Source organism: Harpia harpyja, chromosome 5 (assembly GCF_026419915.1).
Source record: "Harpia harpyja isolate bHarHar1 chromosome 5, bHarHar1 primary haplotype, whole genome shotgun sequence".
Taxonomy (NCBI): Eukaryota; Metazoa; Chordata; class Aves; order Accipitriformes; family Accipitridae; genus Harpia; species Harpia harpyja.
Window position 1 is genome coordinate 32,095,163 of NC_068944.1, and position 23,769 is coordinate 32,118,931.

At 36.9% G+C, this 23,769-nt stretch overlaps 1 protein-coding gene across 5 annotated transcripts in view; it reads right to left on the reverse strand.

Annotated features, from left to right (window-relative positions):
* The window catches only part of NOL4 (nucleolar protein 4), a 201,571-nt gene that overhangs the window by 24,701 nt on the left and 153,101 nt on the right, over positions 1–23,769 (reverse strand). For 4 of the 5 annotated variants that reach the window (XM_052788050.1, XM_052788049.1, XM_052788052.1 and 1 more), the window contains 2 exons: positions 23,136–23,327; positions 11,053–11,166 (listed from right to left, as the gene is read on the reverse strand). In XM_052788050.1, coding sequence (XP_052644010.1) covers positions 11,053–11,166; positions 23,136–23,327 — 306 coding nt within the window. The remainder of the gene's footprint in view (positions 1–11,052; positions 11,167–23,135; positions 23,328–23,769) is intronic. The other variant, XM_052788051.1, reaches the window with a different exon arrangement.

Genomic DNA, 23,769 nt, shown 5'->3' on the forward strand with positions numbered 1-23,769 from the left:
GGGGAATGGACCAAAGCACTTTATATTAGATTCTAAATGAAATTCTTCTCATTTAGAAACAGAAGATGACAGCCTAGACATGAAGCATTTGCAGTCAGTGCTGAATTAACTTCCTCCGTTTCAACTAATTAAAAATGTCTGTGTTCTGCTTTGAAAAGGAAAAAAACAAGCATGCTGAAGATTCCAGCTTATTGCCATATTTACAGTATGGTGTCTCTTCCACAGGTAAACTCTAGTGGGAGTTATAGACAGCTGTCTTTCAAAAAAAACCAGTTTTCTGTCTGTTAGAGAGTGAGCAATTACTTTTTTTCCATGCACTTAATGACTGTTTTCAACAGTAGGTTCAGATATTTTAAAGATATTTTACCCTGTGTTTGATACATTTGATTGCTAATTATTTTATTTCAAATTTGTGTTAAAACTTGAACTGCATGTTTGTGAAAACCAAAATTCTTTCTATGAATTAAATGCAGGATGTCTGTTTTTGAACACTGCCTCAGGTACAACTTGACTTTTACAGTTTAAAAAAAAAAAAATCTTTTCAAAATAAAAGGTATTTTAAAAAAACCCTGACCTCCCCACCCTGTCTCAAACTATTTAGTAGAAAGAAAATGTTTTGCTACTGAAGAAGACCTGCTCTAAATTTTTGACAGAACTTGGTGCACATCCTTTAACTTCAGTACTCTGAGAGTTCTGTATTTTAAAAGATTCAGTAGATAAGAAGTGATGCTTTGGGGTATGGCCTTTTGATTCCACAATCGTCAAACCAGAGTAGCATAAGCCATTGAAAGAAACAAAGAAATGAACTTTGACTGGCCTTTGGAGGATGCACTTTCAGATTTGCTTCATTAATGGAGACAGTAAAACTGAAGCTTAATATGAAATACCATGAGTAATAAGCATGAAATTTGTGCGCTGCAGTACAAATCTGTTCGCCAAATATTCTCATTTCAGGGGAGGATTCTTCTGGCACAATGCCTGGGCTGCTGGCCACAGCCTGCTTGGCTGCCTTGCCCTGTGCCTAGCCTCTTTAGCAGCTGGTGCTGCTCTCAGGCAATGCACTCAGCTCCTGCTCCCACAGCTTATTACATTTTTTATTTTTTTCTTAGAAAAATATGTTTCTAAATTTAGTTTAGGGACATCAAGCCAGTTGTTGAATCACAAACATGTTCCTGCTACCAAACATAAGCAGTCTGTGCGTACATTTCTACATGTATTCTCTGCACGGAGAATTGCACTGTTCTAACCAAGGAATACATCTGAATCCATTGTGCAACTGATGCTTTGAATTTAAGAGTAATTTATTATTGTTTAAAGTCTTTTAAATCTACTAATTCATTAACCAAAACCAAAATATGCCAGTCTTGAAAAGTAAGAGTTTGCACATGCACGCTGGGTTTGCATTGATTTCATTAAACTGGCTCAACCTCTGCACGATAACAGGGATTTACTGACCAGAAACATTATTCCCTGCCTGTGCTGTAGGCAGGAGGGTGTGTGCAATGAAGTCATTAGCTAAACACAGGAAAGGAAGGACAAAATCATGCCTTTTACATACTTGTCTCTACGCTAGAAACATCTAACAGGCAAGAAAATGCTTCACATTTAATATCTTTCTGCCATATGAAAGGGAGGGGTAAGTAAAAAGGTCTCTATTCTTGGCTTTCAACATGGGAGCAGGAAGAACAAAAGCTGTGACTCCAAAACCTCCATCTTTGAGCCTGAGGAGAGAACTTTTATATCTACGTTTCCATCAGCCTTTCCTCTTCTGCCTCCTTGACAGGAGATGGATATTAAAGACACAGGGAAGAAGGCTGTTCTGGTCCCTGTTCTTTTTCATTCCACCTATGGTAGGAAGGGGGACAAGGTTGTTTAAAAGTTCCTGTCCAAGAAACAACCTGACACTCCATTTCTGAGCCTTCAGCTTTATCAACCTCCAGAACAGAAAACTTACATTGGCATCAATTTTACTTCACATTCGAGATCTTACTGCAGCTCGGGGTGTTTACAGTGTTCCTTGAAATCAGCAGCTTGAAATTCAACCATATATGCTCAGCATGAACAGTCTGGAAAAATAAAGCATTTTCTAATTTAATGATCTCTGTGTTGAGGTGAAAAATTATCTGCTTACCTTAGGGCCTCACCGTAAATCCAAGGCATGAAATTATTTGCAATTGCATGCCTCGCACATTATTCCTTTCCAATACATGGAGCAAATTTAATGTAGGTTGGGCTGGAGCATGGAGGCAGGGGGGTTGCCCTGTGATACTCGGCAGTCCCTTCCAGCTGCATCTGCTAATGACAGAACCCTATCCAGCACTGCTGAAATCAGGAATTTTGCCACTGACTTGAAAGGCAGCAGGATTTAAAATTACAATGCATACCGCTTATTTTCTTCCCCTTGACAATATGGCCAGTGCATTGTGGGTAGGAAGCTAAGTTTCCCAATGCTAGTACATAATTTGATCTCCTGACAATAATCCACATGCAGCTAAATGGTGCCTGCATAACATTTTGTGCCTCAGTGGTTAAAGCATATCATTTGGAACCACAAAAGCAAACCAAAGACCAACTCAGAAGTAAAATAATCATTAGGTAGGGAAATGATGGAAGTGAACAAGGCCTGAAATGCAAACAAGCATGTGGGTATCCAAGGACGTTACAGTCATCTTAGTGATCATTTTGAATGCAGATAAAAAAGGATAAAGTACTGAAGTAGAGAAATCACTCTGACCCCTATTAAATACCAAATCACAATGAGATGTCTGAATACAAAAAGCTATTATTAATAAAGCTTCTGTAGTGTAAGAGGCATTGAGGTCTTTGCAAGTTAAAGTGACTTTTGCCTCTTGTGGTTTTGGGGATTCCAATTTCTATTTGTTTGCTTTATGTTAAGTGAACTATCTGCTTCCCTTTGCTCTTTTCTATTATCTAAGACTCTGCAAGCCTCCCATTCTGAAGTGAAAATCACTTTGAGCTGGAATTTTTCAGGTCTTATGTAAATATACAGCAGAGAGAGGACATGGCCCCATCCCTCTGCACTGCTGCCACTTGTGGTCAGCATGGACGAAGTTCCTTTTCTTTCCCATTCTCTAGAGCAAATTAGGCTCTGTGAAACCCAAGAGGAAGGGAACTCCTGATGCTTTCTCCTCCACCTCTAACAAGGATGTATAGTTGATGTGCTCTTCCTGCATACTGAACAGCTGAAGCAAGGACTCCATCTCCATGAAACAAAACCTCTTCTTTGTGCTCCCTCTGAATTTGCAGCTTTCTGCCACAGAAGCACTGCCTCAGCAGGGCATTCTCCAACGTCCACTGGGAGATATTTTTGCATAACTCCCTTTTCTGTAACGAATATTGTCCAAATCTGCCCTTGATACAAAAACATGCAATATAAATAGCAGAATAAAAAGAGCATTTAAGAACCCTGCAATTTGTTTCTTCCTTCCTCCTGGGAGCTGCAGTTTGGATTGATCATGAAAGAGAAGAACAACTTACATGCAGGGACACAAATACATATCCTTCTTCCTTCTTTCCTGCTGTCTGAAGGGTAATACAGGAAATAACTGCTCAGTGTCAAAATTTAGAAGCTGTGCATTAGTGGCACAGCTGAAACACAAATTCTCTGTCCTCAGAATATGAAGGTTTAAAGGTCTCTTCCCCCTCACTGCTGAAAGCCAGATACAGTGATCCTGCAATGGAGGTCCATGCCCTCACTTCAATTCAGATTTTTAATTAGTTTCTTCCAAAACAGTTTTACAATTACTTGTAATTTGTCCACCAGTAATTTCTTTCCTTCTTGATCGAGACACAAACTGCTCCTGGTCTGCAACAGCCAGACATTTTTTTTTGTTAATAAAACTGTGCTTGAAGAGTCTTTCTTTAGGTCAACCCCCTTGTTACATGCAGAGAAATGGCACCAGAAATTGTATGGAGGCAGATCATTAACATCTCCTTACAAACCTCAATTTCTTTGAAAACGAACATTTAGGAATTAGATATAAATGGAAGGAAACAGTAGCAGTGATTTCCAAGTGGCAGTACATATGCACTTTTATTAATATTCAGATGTATTGCATTAGCACAGAACCTATATCCAGTCTGCAACCGGCACTTGTATCAAGCTGCTCTATTCAGGTTGCTGCTATGACAACTATCCAGAGGCAAATGTCAGGTCAGCTCCCAGCATATGTGTCTAGGCCATAATTGCTTTGTCAGAAACCTAATAGCCACCTACTCCTACTGCTCTAGCAGCTAAAAGCAGTATTGTGAAAATTACTAAATGTTGCAATATTAACACCCTATTCAAATGCTACTAAAGCAATGAAAACTTTAGATTTGCCTTCCTTATATCCCCCAAAATAGAATGGGGGTGAAGAATGTGTTTAAGGTGCCTATTTGCAAATTTATGTTCATTTATGTTTCAGTGTAAGCCTGGGATCATTAAACTTTCTCTTCCTTGGGGGTTAGATATTATCTTTCACTCCACCACAAAGATTATTGATATTTAATTTGCCTGGTTACAAATCACAGCATGGAAAAAAATTATAGCTGTCATCTTGATGAGAGGTTTCTTAAAAAATGCATTCAGTGTTTATCATAAAGAACTGCTTCATAGCATCATAGTGCATGATAGTCTGTGCACAGTGCATAGACTTGCTCTTACAAACTTGAAAAGCTCAAATTATCAAAGATTTTTTTATTGAGTTTAGCTTTTATAATTAAAGAAACTGGTAACTTCCACAAGACTCAGAAATATAACCTGCACATATATCCTAATCTTATTTATCTTAATCTTACATCACATCTTTTAACCTTATGATTAAAAAAAAAAAGGCATTTAACGTTTATGTTTAGAGAACTTTTTTGAGATGCCTAGCAGAGAATGAAATAATTGAAGCAGAGATAGAGATGAAGTAAGTAATACTCTAGCAACTGCAAAGTTGTCTTGCAGCCATCTCCAAATATGATCTCATGTGAAAAATTAAAGTCTGCATATAACTGGTTTGTTCAGTGAAAGAGAAATCGTCTCCCATGCACTCATGGAGATATACACATATCCTAATAGCTTCATTGTACTACCTCACATTTGGCTTGTAGATAGTGATAAAGAATAGTTGAAATAAATCAAACTAAAGAAATTACGAATTTTACAAAAAAAGTATTATTCTCATGTCTGTGCAGTGAAGGTATTGGGACAACACCTTTGTCAGGCTCTAAAGTTTTCTGACTTGTTATTTTCAGCTAGTCTCTGGAATGAAAAGAAACTGTACCCTTTAAATTCACATTTTAAAAAAAATGAAAATGCAGAAAACCTTTTTCTTATCATGTATATTCTATAAAATATTGACTGACAAGCACTCTGTGAAGAGTCTACGAATTTAAAAAGCACCGGCTCTGGCTGAGAAATGCCTTTGTTAGGATGGGAGATATATAAGATAACTTTGACTTTCCTCTGAGCTTAAGCTCTCTTTGGGCTCAACTTGTCATTTGCTATGTAACTTCAAAGAATCATACATTGCATGTTCGATCACTTGGGGCATAAGGATGAAAGAAGTGTACATAGCTCACCCCTTTGGCTGACCAAAAAACTCTCCATGCTATGGTAGCTCTTCCATGACATTACTCACTGAAATGGAGGTCAAATTGCTAAAATAACATGGACTGAATCCAGGAGAGAATCCAGTCCACTGGCTTAGCAGTCATATGTGACCACTATTCTCCTATCTACAAATAGAATAATGAATTCTCAAAGGTCCAGATTCCTAATTGGTACAAATCAACATGGTGTGAATGAAGCTACATCAATTTTCTAAGTGATCTGGCTAGCTATACACGACATGTCCATAAAAAGGTTCATAGACTTCTACAGACATAGTATTCTATGATTCAGTTCTTTTCCTGCTTTCCCATATTCATCCTCCCTCCTCACTCCAAGGTGCTGACATTTTGTCTTGATCACCAAAACCTTCTTATTTCAATTAGAAGAAAAAATGTTCATTCATAAATTTTGCAACATGACAGCATGCAAAAAGAATCAATTCTAAACAACAAAACAATGAAACAAAAGGCAGCTGTTACAAAAACCACCTGTGTCCAAATAAAGGTGAAGGCAATTTTTTCCTAATATCATCCTTATTTGCTTTTCCAAAGGAAGATTTCACCTTTTCATCTCCCTTAGGAAAAATAAAGGGGCAGGTCCTCTCACATACTGATGTATATAAAGTACTATTTCCTCTTCGAGCTTCCCTTGAAGAATTTTCATTGGTCTTTTTGATTTCAGACAGGACAGTAACAACACTAATCCACCTCCACTTTCCACAGAGTACCATAGCCCAACAGTGCTCCAGACAGTTTTATGATGAGGTTTTACAAAAACTACACCACGCACATACCTGTTCAGAAGAAGCAAAGACTGACAATGGTTAAGCTCTTAAAGCGAACCTTCCATTTCTGTGATGAACAAGTAGACCCACAGACCTGAGGCCTCTGCAGTGGCAGCCCACAAAACAGGCATCCCAACCTCTGTTCACTGCCCACGACAGTAATAACAGGATGACTTTTTCCAGATTTTTCTACTTATTTAACCATTCTTCTTTTGTCCAACCAAGACACAATTTGGTTTGTAAAGTGAAGGACACAACAAAAGAAGTCATCCTGTTTACCATAGGTAAGGAATGCATGTAAAAAGGGCTGTATTTTAGCTCTACTTAATTTGTTTCATTACTCCCTTGTTGATAGTAGTTCAGAACCTCCACTTCAGTGCAACTGCTTCACACTGAATATTGCTAGAAATGTGATAAGGATCTTGAAGGATTATCCCAGGAGAGCATCCCAAGGTATCATTCAGAAGCACAGGAAATCTTAAGGATTACCTCTTCTATCTCTGACTGAAGCAAGTCACAGAAGGTCGATCCAATTATTGTTTCTACATTTTTTATTGTTTCTACAATTTTTATCAACTGTGATGAAAAAAGTCCTCAAAATTCAAGACACGAGTTACCCTTTTTCAGTATCCAGACTCAGCAAAGAAGACTTGGAGAACAACACAAAAGCTCTGCATTGCGTCTGTACCCACTGCCTGATCTGGACTGGGAAAGATCAACCAAATCCAGCCCAGTAGTATCAGTAATCCTATACAATTACAATATATAAATCTATAAAATTTGTGCAAGGGAATAAATTATTTTTACTACCAGGCAGAATTAAAAAGTGGAAGTGACAGAACTCTTCAGTTGGGTAATAGGTATCAAATATATAACTTCTTGGCACTTAAGCTACTGGCCAACCAGCAGAGCTTGATCTCAAGATAATGAAAATGCACTGAAGCTAAAGAGAGCACTTGAGTAACATCTAACACAGTCAGACAGCCAAAGCATTATAGTCCAAGCTACCGTGACCTAGTAAACACATTTATATTCCTTACAGAGAAGTCTCAGAAACTGCCAATGCTTTTATTGTTGCAGTTTCAAAAACTATGGGAAGTTACTAGTTTCCTGACAGACAAGATCACATTGATTTTCCCATTATGAAATAAATTATTGCCATGAAAAAAAACAATTTGGAAAATAAGTAATTGATGCCAGTGAGACCAGTTTTCATTAACTTATTTTTAAAATTGGATTTTTGCAGGCAGAAATTTTCAGCCTTGAGTTAGGAAATACAAAGATCACATGAGTGGAATTTAAGGCATATAGGGTTTTATAGGATGGCTTCTTCCTGCTTCAGACTTAACTTTATCAGACTTAACAATATCCCTAGATCAGGGCTATATTAAGCACTGCAGCTATCAGAAATACCTAGAAAGTCATTCATAAGATGCAGTATTTGTGTGTGCGCAGACACACACCCACTTTGGAGAGGTTTATTCTGAAGAGATAACAAATCTGTGCACAGGATTATAGGTATATAAAGCCAATCCTTCAAATTTAATACTTGTGAAAGAAACAGCTAATACTCATGAGCATGGCTAATACTCTATCCGTTCAAAAGAAAAAAATGAACTCTTAGAAGTTTCCATAATTTTTACTTTTAAGCTGGTTCTTTTTGCTGAGCAATAACTGAGATGGTTTTTCATCAAACCACTATTAAAATTAACACTGTAGGCAAAAACATACTTAGTTTGGAAATCCATATTATTTTACTGAAGTACAGACTTCCATTACGGACGTACATGCAACATGCTCAGAACTTCCTGTTCAGGGACCGTGTTGTGCTAGGGGCAGGAGGAGAAATGGAGAAGAAGAGGAAAGAGCATAAACAAGACAAGAAAAGGAGTTCAGGAAGCTGCTGAAGTGTTGTTTTAGCTTCAGGATTGGGCATAACACTCACTGTGTTCTTAATACATTCACGTGTTATGGGTAATATTCTGAAAAAGGTGGTGGTGGGGATGCAAGTTACATCTCAGTCTGAGGCAGATCACCCTTCTGGAGAATAAAAGGCAGACGTTCACTGTGCTGCGTGCAAGAATAAAGCAGCTTTAATGCAATGCTTCCATTCAGCTCTGAGGGGAAGTGCTGAATGAGTGCTCTTACCAGATCCCCTTAACAATCTACTTTCCAGGACTGTCTAATGGTTGTCCTCCATAAGAAGACCTCTTGATATAATTTATGAAGTGGTAATTTTCATTATCTAAATCTTATTTCCCCTTTCCTCCTCCCAAATTTCCACTGAAGGGTCCTCAAAGCCTGAGTCCACCCATTGGCATAATGCCCAATTTTGGAAATTTATGTTTAAAAAGGAGAAATGGAGACATGTTAACAAGTAAACAAGGCATCTTTTTTTTTTTTTTTTTTTTTGAGCTATGGAACAGTAAAAACAACATGCTGAACTGAACTTTTTCAACCTTACTCTGTTTAAGAAAAAAATCCAATGAAAGTATTTCACTTTGGACATATCTAAGAAAAGTGAAGGAAATTTAAAAGTAAGTAAAAGGCAAAAATAGGAAGAGGAGAAGGTTAGAACCCTTTTACCTATAAGGCATTCTCCCTGGATGTGAGGATACAGGTCCGCTTCCCATCTCAGCATAAGAACAGAGCACAGTAGTGTGTTAAATACCCCATTCAGAAATATTCTGGAATGCTTTGCTCTCGGTCTACTTCGTTAATGTCACATACTTGGAATAAATAATTAAATTTCAATGGAACTGGGGCTAGAATGAAGTTTTTCTACTTCTCTAATGACTTAACTATTCCGCCCTGCAGGGTAAATTTCTCACTACAAGTTTTATGAAGCTACCTAACACACATTGCCATAATTTTTTCCAGCCAAAACTATTCAGCAAATCTACCCTGAATTCACAAACAGTTTTGCAAGCACCAGAGCTACATCAACCCAGCTAATTTACTGCTTGCTGAATCAAATGGCTGGTGCTATTTGCAACTGTCTCCACAGTGTTCGGAGAACTCACTGCCAAAAAGAGGGCAGAGCTGAAGGAAGCAGAACCCAACACCTGTTCTTCGTAGGCAGCTTTGCTACTTTGATATCACAATTGTAATTAAGGTGATCAGTTTGGAGCCATTCTGCCTACAGATTTTTAATTCTGTAATGAAAAGTAAAGAAATATCTCTCCCCTCGATGATAACTGTTACCAAATCCTTCTGTGATAGTAATACCACAAATAAGAGAAAAAAATATCCTACTAATATGCATTTTGAATTCTGTCTACAGTTTTTAAATTGTTTTTGGTTTCAACAGCTGTCTGGCTCTCTGGGGAGTATTATGGGATTCTCATTTAAATCACTCAAAAACTCTGCCTCACCCTGGCTAGACCAAGGAATTGAGCCACCAGTTTTGTGCAATGAAAGTAACTGATGTTTGCACAAGTCTTTTCTAGTTCTCTTTGGGGTAAGCACATCGACTTTCTAGGGGTTTGGGTTTTTTTTTTTCAATTATTACTGAAAAATCAGAGAACAAATGAGAGAATATAAAACCTGCAAAATCTGGATGAGCACTACTTCTAAACTAAGCCATACATTAGTGCTTTGACATCCCATGTGATTTGTAAATCTTAAGGCAAATGTACCACAGTAATGAAAATACTAGCAAAAAATATGCCAGCAAAAAGAAATAGCAATATCCACTTTCAGATACTAAACTATCAGTGTTCTAGGCATAGCAGTAGGAATCCTTTATTCAGTTAGGGCATGACCTGAAAGAACTCAACAGACTATGTATAAAGGGAAAATGTTCTTTTAAAAAATGTCCTTTTCCACAAAAAAAGTTCATCTACCATGACAGAGGCATATATTGGAACAACTGAGATATTACTAAGATTTGACTTTGTGATAATCATGAAGAGAAATAAAGCATAATAGTCTTCAATAAGAATGTTAGACATTCACTGTATCTGTGAAGCAACTAAATAATCAAAGCCTGGAATAAGCTACCAGTTTGATTTCAAAAAATTGAAAGAAAACATGCAATTCCTAGCAAATTAAAAATAATTAAATCCTAACATGCACTATAGTAGTTGAATAATCACATAAGAAAAAAATAAAATAAATATTGATATGAGCTTTAAAAACTCACTAATAAGTTAATTGACAGGATTTTGCTATATATCACAATAACTTTTCTGTTTCAGGCAAATAGATATTTTCAGAAACTTACACTATTTCACCTTACATTTACAAATGTGTACATATTTTGAAAGAGAGTATGTGCACAGATAAGCACACTGACTCATGGATACATGCACCATTTCTGTTATTTATGTAAATTACATATACTGTATATTCTGTTCCTTTTAATTCTAGTACGCAGATTACACACTATGCCCTCAAAATCTACAACTGTTAAAAAGCAAATATATAGCTTTATCCAGCTGGACATTATAAATATACTAGACACCCTTATACACCTTATGTAAATATAGACAAAGAAAGACATGCTTGTGTATTCATTTAAAGAACTACAGCTTTTATATTTTAATTATTCTTGCCAGCAAGAAACGTATAAGGGATAGCACCACCCTTCTGCATGGCATCCTCTGTAAATGAGTCCAGTGCATTTATAAATATGGATGTGGTAGACCCCCAAACAACACAGTACCTGCTGTCTATCCAACCGCATCCTTTTTGCAGCATTTCTGCTTTCACTCTCACAGGCGGAAGCCAGGATACTCTCTGCAACTGCTGAAGTAAGGTGTGAGGGAATAGGTCGTGACTATGAGAGAAAAAAGAAACACAGAAATTATTTCTAGCATAATCCACGATATCCTTTTTCAAAGCACACAATACCATCACCTAGGCAGGAAAGTCCGCTCATTGAAATGCAGTTTATACCAACAAAACAGGGAAATGGAACTTGTAAAGATGAAAAATGAAACTAGTTAGATGTTAAAGCTGCAGCTGATCCATAGATCCACGAGAAGCCCTTTCCCTCCACAGCTCTATTGTCCAGTGTGTTTAGTCTGGCTCATTAAGCTGTACTTTGAACAGACAGTGGCATATTCTCTGCGTTCCAGCAGCACCCTGGCCGTCTGATTCTTGTTAAGAAAACTGAAAGGCTTTTTATCCTGTACAGCATGTGACAGAGATGAGTAGTGTTTTTTTATCATCATAAAAAAACCAAAACAAAAAAACCCAAGTGATAGGGTTGAAACATCACTCAAAACATAACAGATTGTCAGAACATTTCAGAGCAGTCTCAATCTGTAGTATATGAATATTTGCATTCTTTGCTGCAACATGACTGATGTGATTAAAATGACTAAAAAAAAAAAAAAATCTGTTTTTCTTTTGATAATGCCAGCCTTCCAACACTGTAGATATTTTGTGGTTCAACTAGCTATGGTTCATTTTTCTGATTTAAAACCCCTCATTACTAATTTCATAGCATTTACATGTTTTAGGTTAGAGGTGCAAAGAATCCCCCCAAAACAAGGGAATGCTAAAATCTTTTTAGCTACATTGTTGGTTATGAACTCCAATATGATCTTCCCTACCATTTCATTAAGAAGAATATGTACACACCTCTTTCTCCTAATTACGTGTAAAACAATCTTCTGAAAGATGCTCACAATAAAACTAATCTTCTTCATTAATATACAAAGATATATCTGAACTACCAAGAAAATAAAGAAAATGGGGATAATAACATAGATACTGATATACATATAAGCCCATTCCAGAGACTGCAATTTACTGAACCGGGTTCTGAACTTCCATAAATTTTCAAAGCTTCATTGAACTAAAAAATACTGTGTAAATTTATACCTACTGAGGAACTAGCCATGGGGGGATGGGTGGTGGTGGTGCTTTTTTGTTCACTGTTGGGTTTTGGGTTGTGGTTTTTGGTGGGGGGGAGGGTTTATAGTCTTGCCTTCTTACTCCCAAAAGCATAAATATGAACCCGCTATGAAATGTCACTGAGTTTTGGAAGAAAGTTTTGAAGTATTCCCATTCAGTTCTTAGACAACCTTAGAACAGATTCATTATATTGGCTCAACTGATTTTATGGTTTTCATAACATTCCATGAACTAATTAAACTAACCATTACTAATATTACAATTTTACCTTTAAAAATTAAAGTCCATTTATAGACTTTAGATGTGCTCTGCAGAATACCAATTTTTAATCTGACACCGTACTTTCTCTAATGTATAGGACCACAGTCTGTCTGGGACCAGAAGCCGAACTAGCTTTCAGAAATAGACAGGGATTTATGGGTCTCCCTCACTAGTGCAATAGGCTTATTTCTCCCCACTCATACAAGAACAAGCTCTCTGGCATCAGCGTAACAGCTGTGTAAGAAAGACAATCAGAGGCTGCAATACTACAATAAAATATACTTGGATTGATTTGACAGAACAAACTATTGAACTTGTTTCTGGTTCGGAAAATAAGTCTAAGAGATGAGGGACACTGATATTAAACCCTGGTGTCATTACAGAAGTTAACATTACACTACAAGCAGACACATTCCTCAGAGCTCCAGAGGAGGGAGGAAGTCTTTGCGGAATGTTTTCACTGACAAAGTATTATATTTTTCATTCTGCCTCCCCAGAATGGTGATGTTACTCTGAATTCGTTATTGCATCACTTAGCCACACTAGATCCCTCCCTGTGTTTGGTGGCCAAGTATCACTGTACATGCCACTGGTTTATGTATGTTCAAGGTACATTGACTATGTTTGCTGCATGGTCTCAGTGTGTTCCTGTAGCAGTGGCCACACAATGACATTCTTGAAAAATGGTGAGTAAACACCTGGTTAATTCCTCCAGCTCAGGTCTTTAATTAGACCTATAACTATACCTATACATCAATGGATTTTTAGAAGGTGACATATGAGCCAAAAAATTAATGTTCTGACCAAAAAGTAAAATGAGCCCAAGTTCCCCCAGCTTATTTGTTTATGGGAGAGAATAGGTTTATTGAAGTGTTTTATAAAATAAAAAATAAAGAATTACCATAAAAATCAAGCAGTCATGTGCTTTTCTCTGAATAGGAGTACAATGGTTACGTGTTCACTGTTGAAATATTGAACTCAAAGTTAGTAGCCACAAAAAAGAGAAAATCTCCAAGTAATGGAGTATCTTCCTCTTGAAATATGTGTTAACCCATAATTTGTCTCACTCGTCACTGCAGCTGGCTGTTGATATGTTCATGTCAAGAACTATCTAGAGTGAATAGGGAGAATGTAATGAATGCACAGTTGAGTCACCTGGGGAGTAAAATACGGTAACAAAGCACAGGAGAAAAATCATCTGATTAAGGTTCAGGCTCTATCAGCTTAACTCAGGCAGAGTACTAGTCTGACATTGACTGAGAAGATGAACACAGTCCTCTGTCACTAAAAGTAGAGCTGTTAAAAAGAGGATTTTCTGTTCCATGAAATGCCATATCTGTGAAATGTCAAAAAGATCAATTTTGAAAAGACTTGCCTAAAAGGAAAAATTGCTTTGAAATAACCACTTTTTAAAAGATGTTTTTAAATAAACTGAATTAATAGCCCCATCTTCTAAGCTCAGAGGCCCCTTCTGGCTTAGCTTAACTTCCTCACCTTCTGTAGTTCTGATTATTCATGAACTCTACCATGACTACCAGCTATAAAACCACCTCTGTAAGAAGCTCAAGCACCCCAGTCCTTGTGGGGTTCTGAATATTTCTCAACTCCCTATCCGAGGGTGAGACACAAAGGCCTTGGGAAACATGGCAAAAGCAACATCATTCAATTCTGCAGAAGGGAGCCTGCAGATCTTAGCCAAACCAGCATTTTCTAGGTTACCAGGCTCCCCTCTGCAGAGCTGAGAGCTAAGTCCTGGTTCCTGCATGTTTGGGACTACAGCAGGAAATGTGGGAGCCAAGGAGTCCTTATTTCCAAGGGCTCCCAGGCTCCCCCCACAATTCCTAGATCCACAAGCTGCCCACTGGACTAGTAGGAAACGAGGTTTCATTTTACTGGAGTACGTCAAAACAGAAAACCTTTGACAGACTAACATTTCTTAAAGGAAAAAAAAAAGGCATTATCAAAAAATTCCCAACCAGCTTTAACTGGCAGAATGCACCTAATGTCATTTGATACATAACATTCACAGCCCCAGTGTGGTACTTCTTTTACTTCACAGTGATGTAAAGCAGGAAATAACTATACTGGAACTACCCATGTGTAAAACAACAGAAAAGAAGCAAGCCTCTAACCTTTAGACTACCAAAAAAACCAATTCACATAGCAAAATTAGAAGGCAGGATAACTTTTTTGTCATTTTTGAACCAATGACAGATAGAAAAGAGGCATGTGAAAATTTTATAGTAACTTGCAGGTGAAGAGATAAATAAAACATAGAGGGAATCTGGTAAACAGCTTAATACAGACCTTCTGAGAAGACTATATGCCTCTGTCCATCACACAGCAGCAGTATACAGAATTCCTTTGTATTTACTTGGAAACATGATACCGCTTGTGACTGCACTAAAACAGCAGCCACATTTTGAACACACATTGTTTTTTGATTTTGTACATCTCTTCAGCTGACACACAACTAACGTTCAGCCTCTAACATGATGTAGGAGAAGAGCATTCTGAGAAAAGATGTTGTTGAAACCTGCTAGATTTCATGTACATGAGGATGCCTCTTTTTTTAACATCTTTTGAAGTGACTGACATTCAGGAAGTGGTTGAAATTCCCTCAGTAGCCCAAGGGAGATGACCAACCACCTCCAGTCCTCTCATATTTGAAACTGCATTTCAAGGGAATTTAAACCTGATTCTTGAGACCACCACAGAGCCTGTAGATGACAGTGATGACAAAGCAACAAGCACACTTAACCACCATACTGGACAGGAACTTTTGCATGGTTTTAAAAGAAATCACTTTTGTGCAAATTGATATGAAGATTTTACACACTCATCCCCTTATCTGTTTCTGAAGAGTGTACAAATTGTTGACAGATACACTTTCACAGATTTCTTAATGAAAAATCAAATTAGCTGATACTTCTTCATAGTCAAATAACTGTTGGTCTGCTTTAAAGAACAGTAAAGCTAATGAAGATCCTTCCATGGCTTTGGTGGTCTTTAGATCTGGATCTCAACAATCAAAACATCTTACAACAAGCCTTTCTGGAGTTATGGAGTAGTCCTGTATGGTTGCTGATTTTTTAGTAGCTGAAATGAGAAATTCTTGGCCCAGATTCTCTAGAAATTAGCTCTGTAAGTATAATCTCTGATTCCTTAACTTTATAAAAGAGACTAGCGCTTTCAATATGCTGTAGAATACCCATTTGCAGTACACCAACTGTATACAATATCATCAGGTCTTCTGTTTAAAGTGATGTACCTTTGAACTACCCTCATGGGAAACAAAATATCCTTTTTGGCATAGTCACACAATTCCTGTATTTCTATAGGGAAGCTAAAAAACTGCTATGTTCTAATTTCAGATGTACATTTTTGGTATAAATCTACCAATTATTGATATAACGGATGGATTATATTTCAGTCTAAACCACTAGGAGCAGTATATTCACCAAAAAGAAGTTTGCAATCTGCTGTACGTGCTGTCCTCCTGTGGTTAGAGATCTGTTGTCTCTGAAGTTAACACCTTGGCATTTTTTGTGAGATCCAGTATTTAAAAGCCAAAGTTGTCACACAGAAGCTTGGTCTAGATACTATTACACGCTACACCAGTCTGACTCAGTTCTGAAAAAAATACAGCTACCTGTTACGTCAGATAATAGGCACACATGCACACCTGCTAAAATGCCAAACTTTATAACCTGACATTTGTGCATAAATACCATCTTCTAGTTTAGGCCAATTAACACTGAAAAGGAGATCTTTCAGTATAAGACAGTTGCAAGCACATAAACATACAAGTTACTTTGTTTTGTTCATAGAGAGCCTAATATAAATGTATGAACTCTAATATAAATGTGTGAATGAGAAAATATTTTAACTGTTACTCAAACTTGAAAAAAAAACAGTTCCAAATTTTTCAAAGTGATTGGGCATCCAAAGGTGAAGATGAATGCCTAAGATGCCTCACTGACAGTAACCGAGTTTTTTCCAGTTCCACCAAGAACTTCTTTGCAAGTTGGGCTCCTAACAACATGATACCTCCTAGTGCTCTCCTGCATGTCAGCTTTCTCCTCAGGTATCATAAGACCAGTTCATTTCCAAAATGAAATACTGCAAGTATGCCACAACTCTTTCATAATAATTTATTAAGCTCTAACACAATGTGTTAAAGTCCCCAACATATTTATAACAGTATGCAATACCTAAGTAGCATTTTTTCATAAAAAACATCCAAAATACTTTACAAGACAGGGTATGCATTATCTTCAAATGAGATTTTTTACTTAGTGTAACACAGTGAAGTGTATGACACGGAACTGTTCTACACTGCACCGTTACAAAGGATTCAGAAACCTTTCCACAGAGTATTTTTTAATTTACAGACTGAAGTACAGTACTGCACTGTATTGGATGTACTTTTATAATTGTTAGTTAGTACAGAATAGTGAAATATAAACAACTGGACTGGCATTTTAATGCCTGTAGCACTGTGTTTCAGTCTGGGTTTTGATATATTTTGCTCAGTCTTGCAGTCTTGTGATAAATACTCAATTGTAACACCTACTAAGGAATTCAGAGAAATAACTAGAAATATTTTCTTAAATGGCAGAAGAGGCTTTTTAAAACCTTCAATGATGTTCACATCGCTTTTTTAAGTTTCCAGCTTTAAAGTACATTTAATTGAAACATTGCATGTTGCACCTTGATTATGACAGCACCTAAATATATCCATATATATCTTAACATATCCATATGCCTGTCTAAATGTTAAGCAAGTGACACGTTCCAATCAACCACTGTTCTGCTGCTGCTGCTGTGCCTACATATGGGGCCAAGTCCTGCTCCATTTGTTCAAGAGACCAGTTTCAGTGGGGCTAGTGAAAATTTTAAATGACTTACGTGAACAACAGAAAGAATATCTCTCTGACTTTATCCACCTAAAACTCAAGTATTTTGCCTAAACTAGTCATCTAGGCATCTTTTTTGTTTCATTGAAAAGACAGGTATCTCCAGAAGTTGACTCATGAGACAGCTGGGGATGAACTTCTCTGGAATAGCTCAAGTCACCTAATTTCTCTAGCAAAATTAGGTAAGATTACCTCTATCCCAAATTTATCTGGTATTTCAGAGAGACAGAGAACGCCAGGAATTGTCATGCTGAACTAACCTCTTCTGTGTTAGGTGGGGATTGGATGCTCCAATAGCAAGCAGTTTACTAGCAAAGCTCCAGAGGACTAGGAAAAACTGAGGCTGATTTAACATTGGTTCCTGTTTCCCCTAAACAAATACACTGAACTGGCTCCCTGTTACTGGCACAAACCAGCTAATCAAGTATCATTGCAGGAGAGGTCTCAATCTAAGTCAGAATCACAGCATAAGAAAAACCGACATATTTACTACTTTTTTTTCTGATTTCAAGTTTACAGGTAATCAGGGTGAACATTCTTTTACCCCAGATTTTTTTTTTCCATAAAAAGGGGTTTTTTTCTATATCAGAACTTATTTTGGAGGAGATTGTTTTTCTTCTAAATCCAATTTAAAAAATGAAACAATTGTCAAAATTGCATTCCTATCTTTTGTGAAGACTAATTACTATCAGGTTGCTAGGTATTTTTCAATTTTTAGTTTTCGTTCTTTTTCAAAGCTAACTTCTTCACATTTTCCAAGGTTACTGGAAAAAGTGTAAATTCTTCCACCACTCACTTTTCCAAAATTGCCCATACTTGCAAAAGTTATTGAAAAGAAAAAGGTATCTGAGACAGATTTAAAAGGCAGTTCTTAAAAATCACATAAGTATTCACCGAACTGTTCTGGGGGGGAAAAAAATATTTAAGAGCCTTAGGGAATTTTATTTTAAGGACATGTGAGACCTAATGGAAAAAGTCAAAGTTTGTAAGAGAGTAGCTTTGCCCTTTTTCAACCATGTTGCCCATCAGACTTACATAAGGGAACCACTGTCAAACAAGGGTGAGATGCTTAGAAAGGGAAGTGACCAGTCAACAGTCTGGGGTATAGTACAAAGCAACAACTCTATTATTATTTGTAGATCTTCATGTAACTGTTCTTGTGATAATTTTCTTAATGCTTCCCAGCTTATTAGTCAAGATTATGTATGCATCCCTGTATCCACAGACCCTCACCTTCCTGAAAACATTTATGACCTTTCCAGCCATAAAAGGCCTGGAGGACTGAAAAGCCATGTGACTGCAAGGGCAGCTGGACTATTCAGCACTAAATTCAGTAAATAATGAAAGCTTCCTCTCTGTAAAGCTAAAACTTAAAAACAGAGGCTAGGTACCTATCCCGAGAAATCTTAACGAGGCAGATTTCAGAAAACATACCCCCTTCTGCAAACCAGTCCCCACCAAAGTTGCTCAATCACAATATAGAAGCACTCCAAGCCACTAGACACATTTAAAACACCTCGATCAACATGTCCATAGTTGCAAATCATTAAAACACCTCTTAAAGCCAATTGGCACAACCAAATGACAGAAGCAGTGAAAATACAGAGCTTAGTTATTTGTTATTGAGGCTGGCAATAGGACAGAAGGAGCTGGGATGAACAACACTGGGATCTAACTGAGGAACCATCTTCAGGCATAGTGTGACTCTTCTTTGACACATGCAAACTTGTCTTCGGACAATGAAAAGCATTTATAACTAGCTTTTTCTCTCCAATATATAAGAACACTTTGCTCTTTGATACTATTGCGTTGTATTACAGTACTGCCTAGGAAGGAGGGTTTACTTTTGCTTAAACAAAAGAAAGAATATCTTTGTGAATGAGAGTTTAAGACCTTGCTCTTGCATTGGGATGCACATAGAAAATATGCCATAACTGTGAAAAAGATACTGTAAGATGAAGTTTCAAACAATGCAGTGAGACTGATGATAGGAGATCATGAAGATGGGAGGAAGCAGATAGTAGAAAATGTAATTATTAAGTCAATTCAACCTCATTTGGTTATTTCTAGCATTAAAATTTTTCTGGACTGTAACTAAATAAATACATACCACATAGCCTTAGCAGCTGTCTACTGTCTTTTTTTTAACTGGCAGTTTTCTATAGATACAGAGGCTGGGACAAATCTAAAGGACAGATTTTAAAAACATTAGCAAAACAGGTCATTTGACCATTTCAGGGAGAAAATTCCTCTTGTATAGCATATATAAGTCACAAATCACTTAATGTATATAAAGGAATTCTCATTAATAATAGTCCTTGAGAAAGTGACAGTAATATTTTTTTTTCTTTTGCTTATGGGCTAATGAAGAGAAAAAGAAAGAATGTCTTTAAGAACATCAAGAACTTTAAGAAGTTCACAAAGTGCTACAGCATAGCGCAGGTGGAAGCACAACCTAGAGATCCCATCCAAAAGCCAGTGATTTCAGGACTTGACAAACTTCTCTTCCAATGAAAGATTCTGAGCAAGATCATAGAACTTAGTAAGAGAACATTCTCAACAGTCCATAAGCAAGAGACAATGGGAGGAGAAAAACAATCTAATGAGAAAAACTTTGACAGTGTCTTGTTGAGGGGTATGCTTGTTTCAGAATGAAAAAGGCACAATTACAAGCTGAACAGTCAAATGGACAAAGCATTTCCAATGTAGAAAGGGAACTCCTCAAAGGAATATTTGTAACAAGAAGGTATGCAAGCTGCCTTGGAGTCCACGGACAACTATCTGTCATAAGTAGAAGCAGATAGAAGCAGAATAACTATAAGCAGTCCTTAAAAATATTAATACTGAGAAACATGTTAACTAACAATATGAACACTCATTAGACTGAGTCCTTCCCATTGCCTCAGAGCTAGAACTGGCCTGTTAGGCAGCAAGAACTGTCGTTTGGATTACAGATGGCAAATAACTGACAGAAGCAGGCTTCAGGCATGCTTTTTCATCTTGGCCGTGCAGTCTTACACTAATTTAACTTAGTGTTTACATTTTCTCTTCACTTTACAATATGACGCTGTAGATAGCTGCACTGCTCCACACACAGTCTGAACTGTCATATGCCATATATGAGATTATTCTCTTTTTCTCTTGCAACTAGATGCTCAAAATGTAGCATTCTGAACCTGAACAAAATTAAAAACTTGTGTTTAATATGTCTATAGCAAAAGACATCTCCTGTGGAGATTATTATCTGACATCCTATTTAATATAACAACGGTACCACTATTGCTCCTGAGGAGATCATTATCCTGTTTTGCTATATTTGAGGGTAGCACCTTATTCAAATCAACACCAGCATGTCCCTTCATGATTGTTTTGAACAAATGTTATTATCCAGACAAAGTGATTCTTTTCCACTGTCAAAATGGTAAGTACATTTAAAATAATCATACAGTCAAGTGCCTCTGTCCATGGTAGCATTTTAACAAACTGCTTATAATCAGGAGGTGCTGATACAGTAATTTAGAAATCAGAAAATAATTAAAAACATCAAATAGATACGTATTACATTTCAGAATTATTCAAGACATAAACATAAAACACCGCTTATTTTCTTAGGAAGCTAATGGGAGCTCCTCCAAAGACTTTGGATAGTCTTTGGCTTGTGTTCCTACCTGTGAACAGAGAAGCAGGACAGATTTCCCTTCAGGCCCAAGGGGGCTGAAATCTTTGGCATGAGCTCCAGTGCCTTGTCACTTCCATTCATGGGCAGCAAAGTCAATATTTTAGAGGGTAATTTGTTTGTTTAAAAAGAAATAAAGCCCATCATAAAGTGTCGTGGAACATTATAAAAACAGTGAATATTTCTGAACTATAAAGATTGCCTATTAGGATCATGTTCATGGTAACCTCTGTTCCTTTTCCCATCCCAAGAATAAATTTGATCCTGCAACCTTTATTCATATGAAAGTAACATTTGCAAATGTGTGCTGAAGTCAAGCCAACAACCTAGCTCTTATGGGTCAGACTGTAAGCCCCTTATTCATATTGCAAAACAGTTGTGCAACGTTTTCAGATGACAAAAAATAAGCCAGCTTACATAACTGCTCATCAGTGTGAATAATGACAGTAATGAGGCCATAAATTGGAACAGTGAGGAGACTTGCTAGCATCGGCTAATTTTGTAAGTATTTTCAATTGAAAGTACAGCAAAATAAAAATATTTGGCATCGTGAAAGCTGAACTTGACGTTGCTGAATTATTTTCAACCAAAGTGAGTAGATGCAATTTGATACTACTTAGTGTATCATGGAAAATATTTACGTTCTGTTTTTCTTTATTTTGGAAGGCTCTACAATCTGACATGTACATCACCAGTCAATCTTTGGCACTTTTATCTGTACAGATGTCCTTTATTCTACCTGTGTCTCTTCACCTGTGTTTCCATTGTTCAGAAACGGTATTATCCCAATGTTTCAAATAATAAAAACATGCAGTCAATTAGAATCACAAACACATACAAAAATTTAGTTTCTGTCTTTGCTTTTTGTGTTATCTGATAGTGCTCTTATCCTACAAATAAACTTGATATTTTCTTCTTAAAACTGTCAGCTAACATCTTAAACAACATATGGAAATCGTAAGTATTCTGCAAAGACTACAGGAAAGAGAAAGACAGAGAGAAAGAGAGAAACAGTAAAATTCAATCATCTCCAGTAATTTTTTAATGTAATCAATGGGTTTGCAGATGATTCATTAAAAAAAAATGATATGTTTAATCACTAAATGATATCTATTTGTAATGATGAGGTGATTTTATTGTCATCTAGAGGCCAGAGAGATAGCTAAGATGACACATCAAACATAAGGTGTGTAGCTACCTAGTTTCTTCTGACTTTCCTGGGTTTTGGAAATGCAAAAGTTCTTTAGAGATAATAAAGCTGCCAACTGGTGAGAAGACTTATTATTTACCCATTCTTGTGCTACTGAGTAATATTAAAATATTAATATCTGAAAACACTGACAGTTGTATACCATCATAATTTTCATGGGTTTTGGTTCAATTACAATTACTAAACCACTGGGATGCTCAAACTGTAAGCTTGATGTCTGTGTTTTAAAACCATTTAATGTGTTTTGCACACCTATATATCAACTGAAAGATTTCAAAGGAGTAACTTTTACTGATAAGTAATAGTCTAAAATGTACAAGAAAAAAACCCAAAGCCAAAACCATTGCCAGTGTGATGTTACTACACTGGGCATTTTCTTGGGTATAGAATTTCTCTAGCAGGATCTAATTTTTAGAGAGCTCATAGAAATCCAGTTAGCAGAGGCATTTTAAAGAAAAATCCATCTTACTGCAAGACTTTTCCAGGCAGAAATCTCTAAGTGTAACCTGAAGTAGGAAATAAGTCACTATATATGCCATCATTGGGTTTCCCTCCTTATGCCTTGCTTTCTTCTTCTTTTTCTATACATCCATATTAGTTCATCTTGTGAACTCTAGTGTCTCAAAGCATTTTTAAACCAGTGAACAACGGGAATAAATTCAGGAAGAATGAAGGAGGGAAAAAGAAACCTCTGACCTGGTATTACCAAAAAAATAAACAAACAAAAAAAAGACACTAAGATGAAAACAAAATAGTGCCATGGATTTACATATGGGGTTTTGATGGAAACTAGGGCTGGGTTTTAAATCAAAACTCACCATCTCAAAACCACTTCTTTTCATCCGCCTGCAGGACTTGAGGTAAGTACGTATGCGTTTTCTGGCACGCTCTTGATACTCAGGGAATTGTCGCCTGCATGAGTCAATGATAGCCTGGATCTTTTCTTTGGGCTGCTTAGAGATTGGGACCATTCGGTCCAAGTTTTCATCTACAAACAGCCTGACAAACATCTGTTGGCAAGAGGGAGACAGAGGAGATGGGTTTGGAGGGCAGCTCTCTTCTCTTCCTAGCTTCCTGTCTTGCTTACTGATAGGAAGACATTTTTTCTATCCACTGAAGAGCTTTGTAATGGGAAGCCAGAAATATTAAGCAAACAGTTCTTTAAAGGGTTATTGGGGTTGGGGGGGGGGGGGTGGAAGCTGATTAAAAAAAAAAGACAAGAAAAGAATAGTCTATAGGATACAGAACTTGTAAGATAAACCAGAACAGATTGTGAAAATAGGCACTACTTAACTTTCATTATTAACAATAAGCTGTGATTGCTAATCATTTTATTGAACTGACTCTCACTTTTTCTTTGTTTGAACAATTGCTTGTGTTTTCATGCATAATTACATACGTTGGGAAAGCAATAGAGAACAGCTGACCACCAGAATGGTCTTCTGATAAACT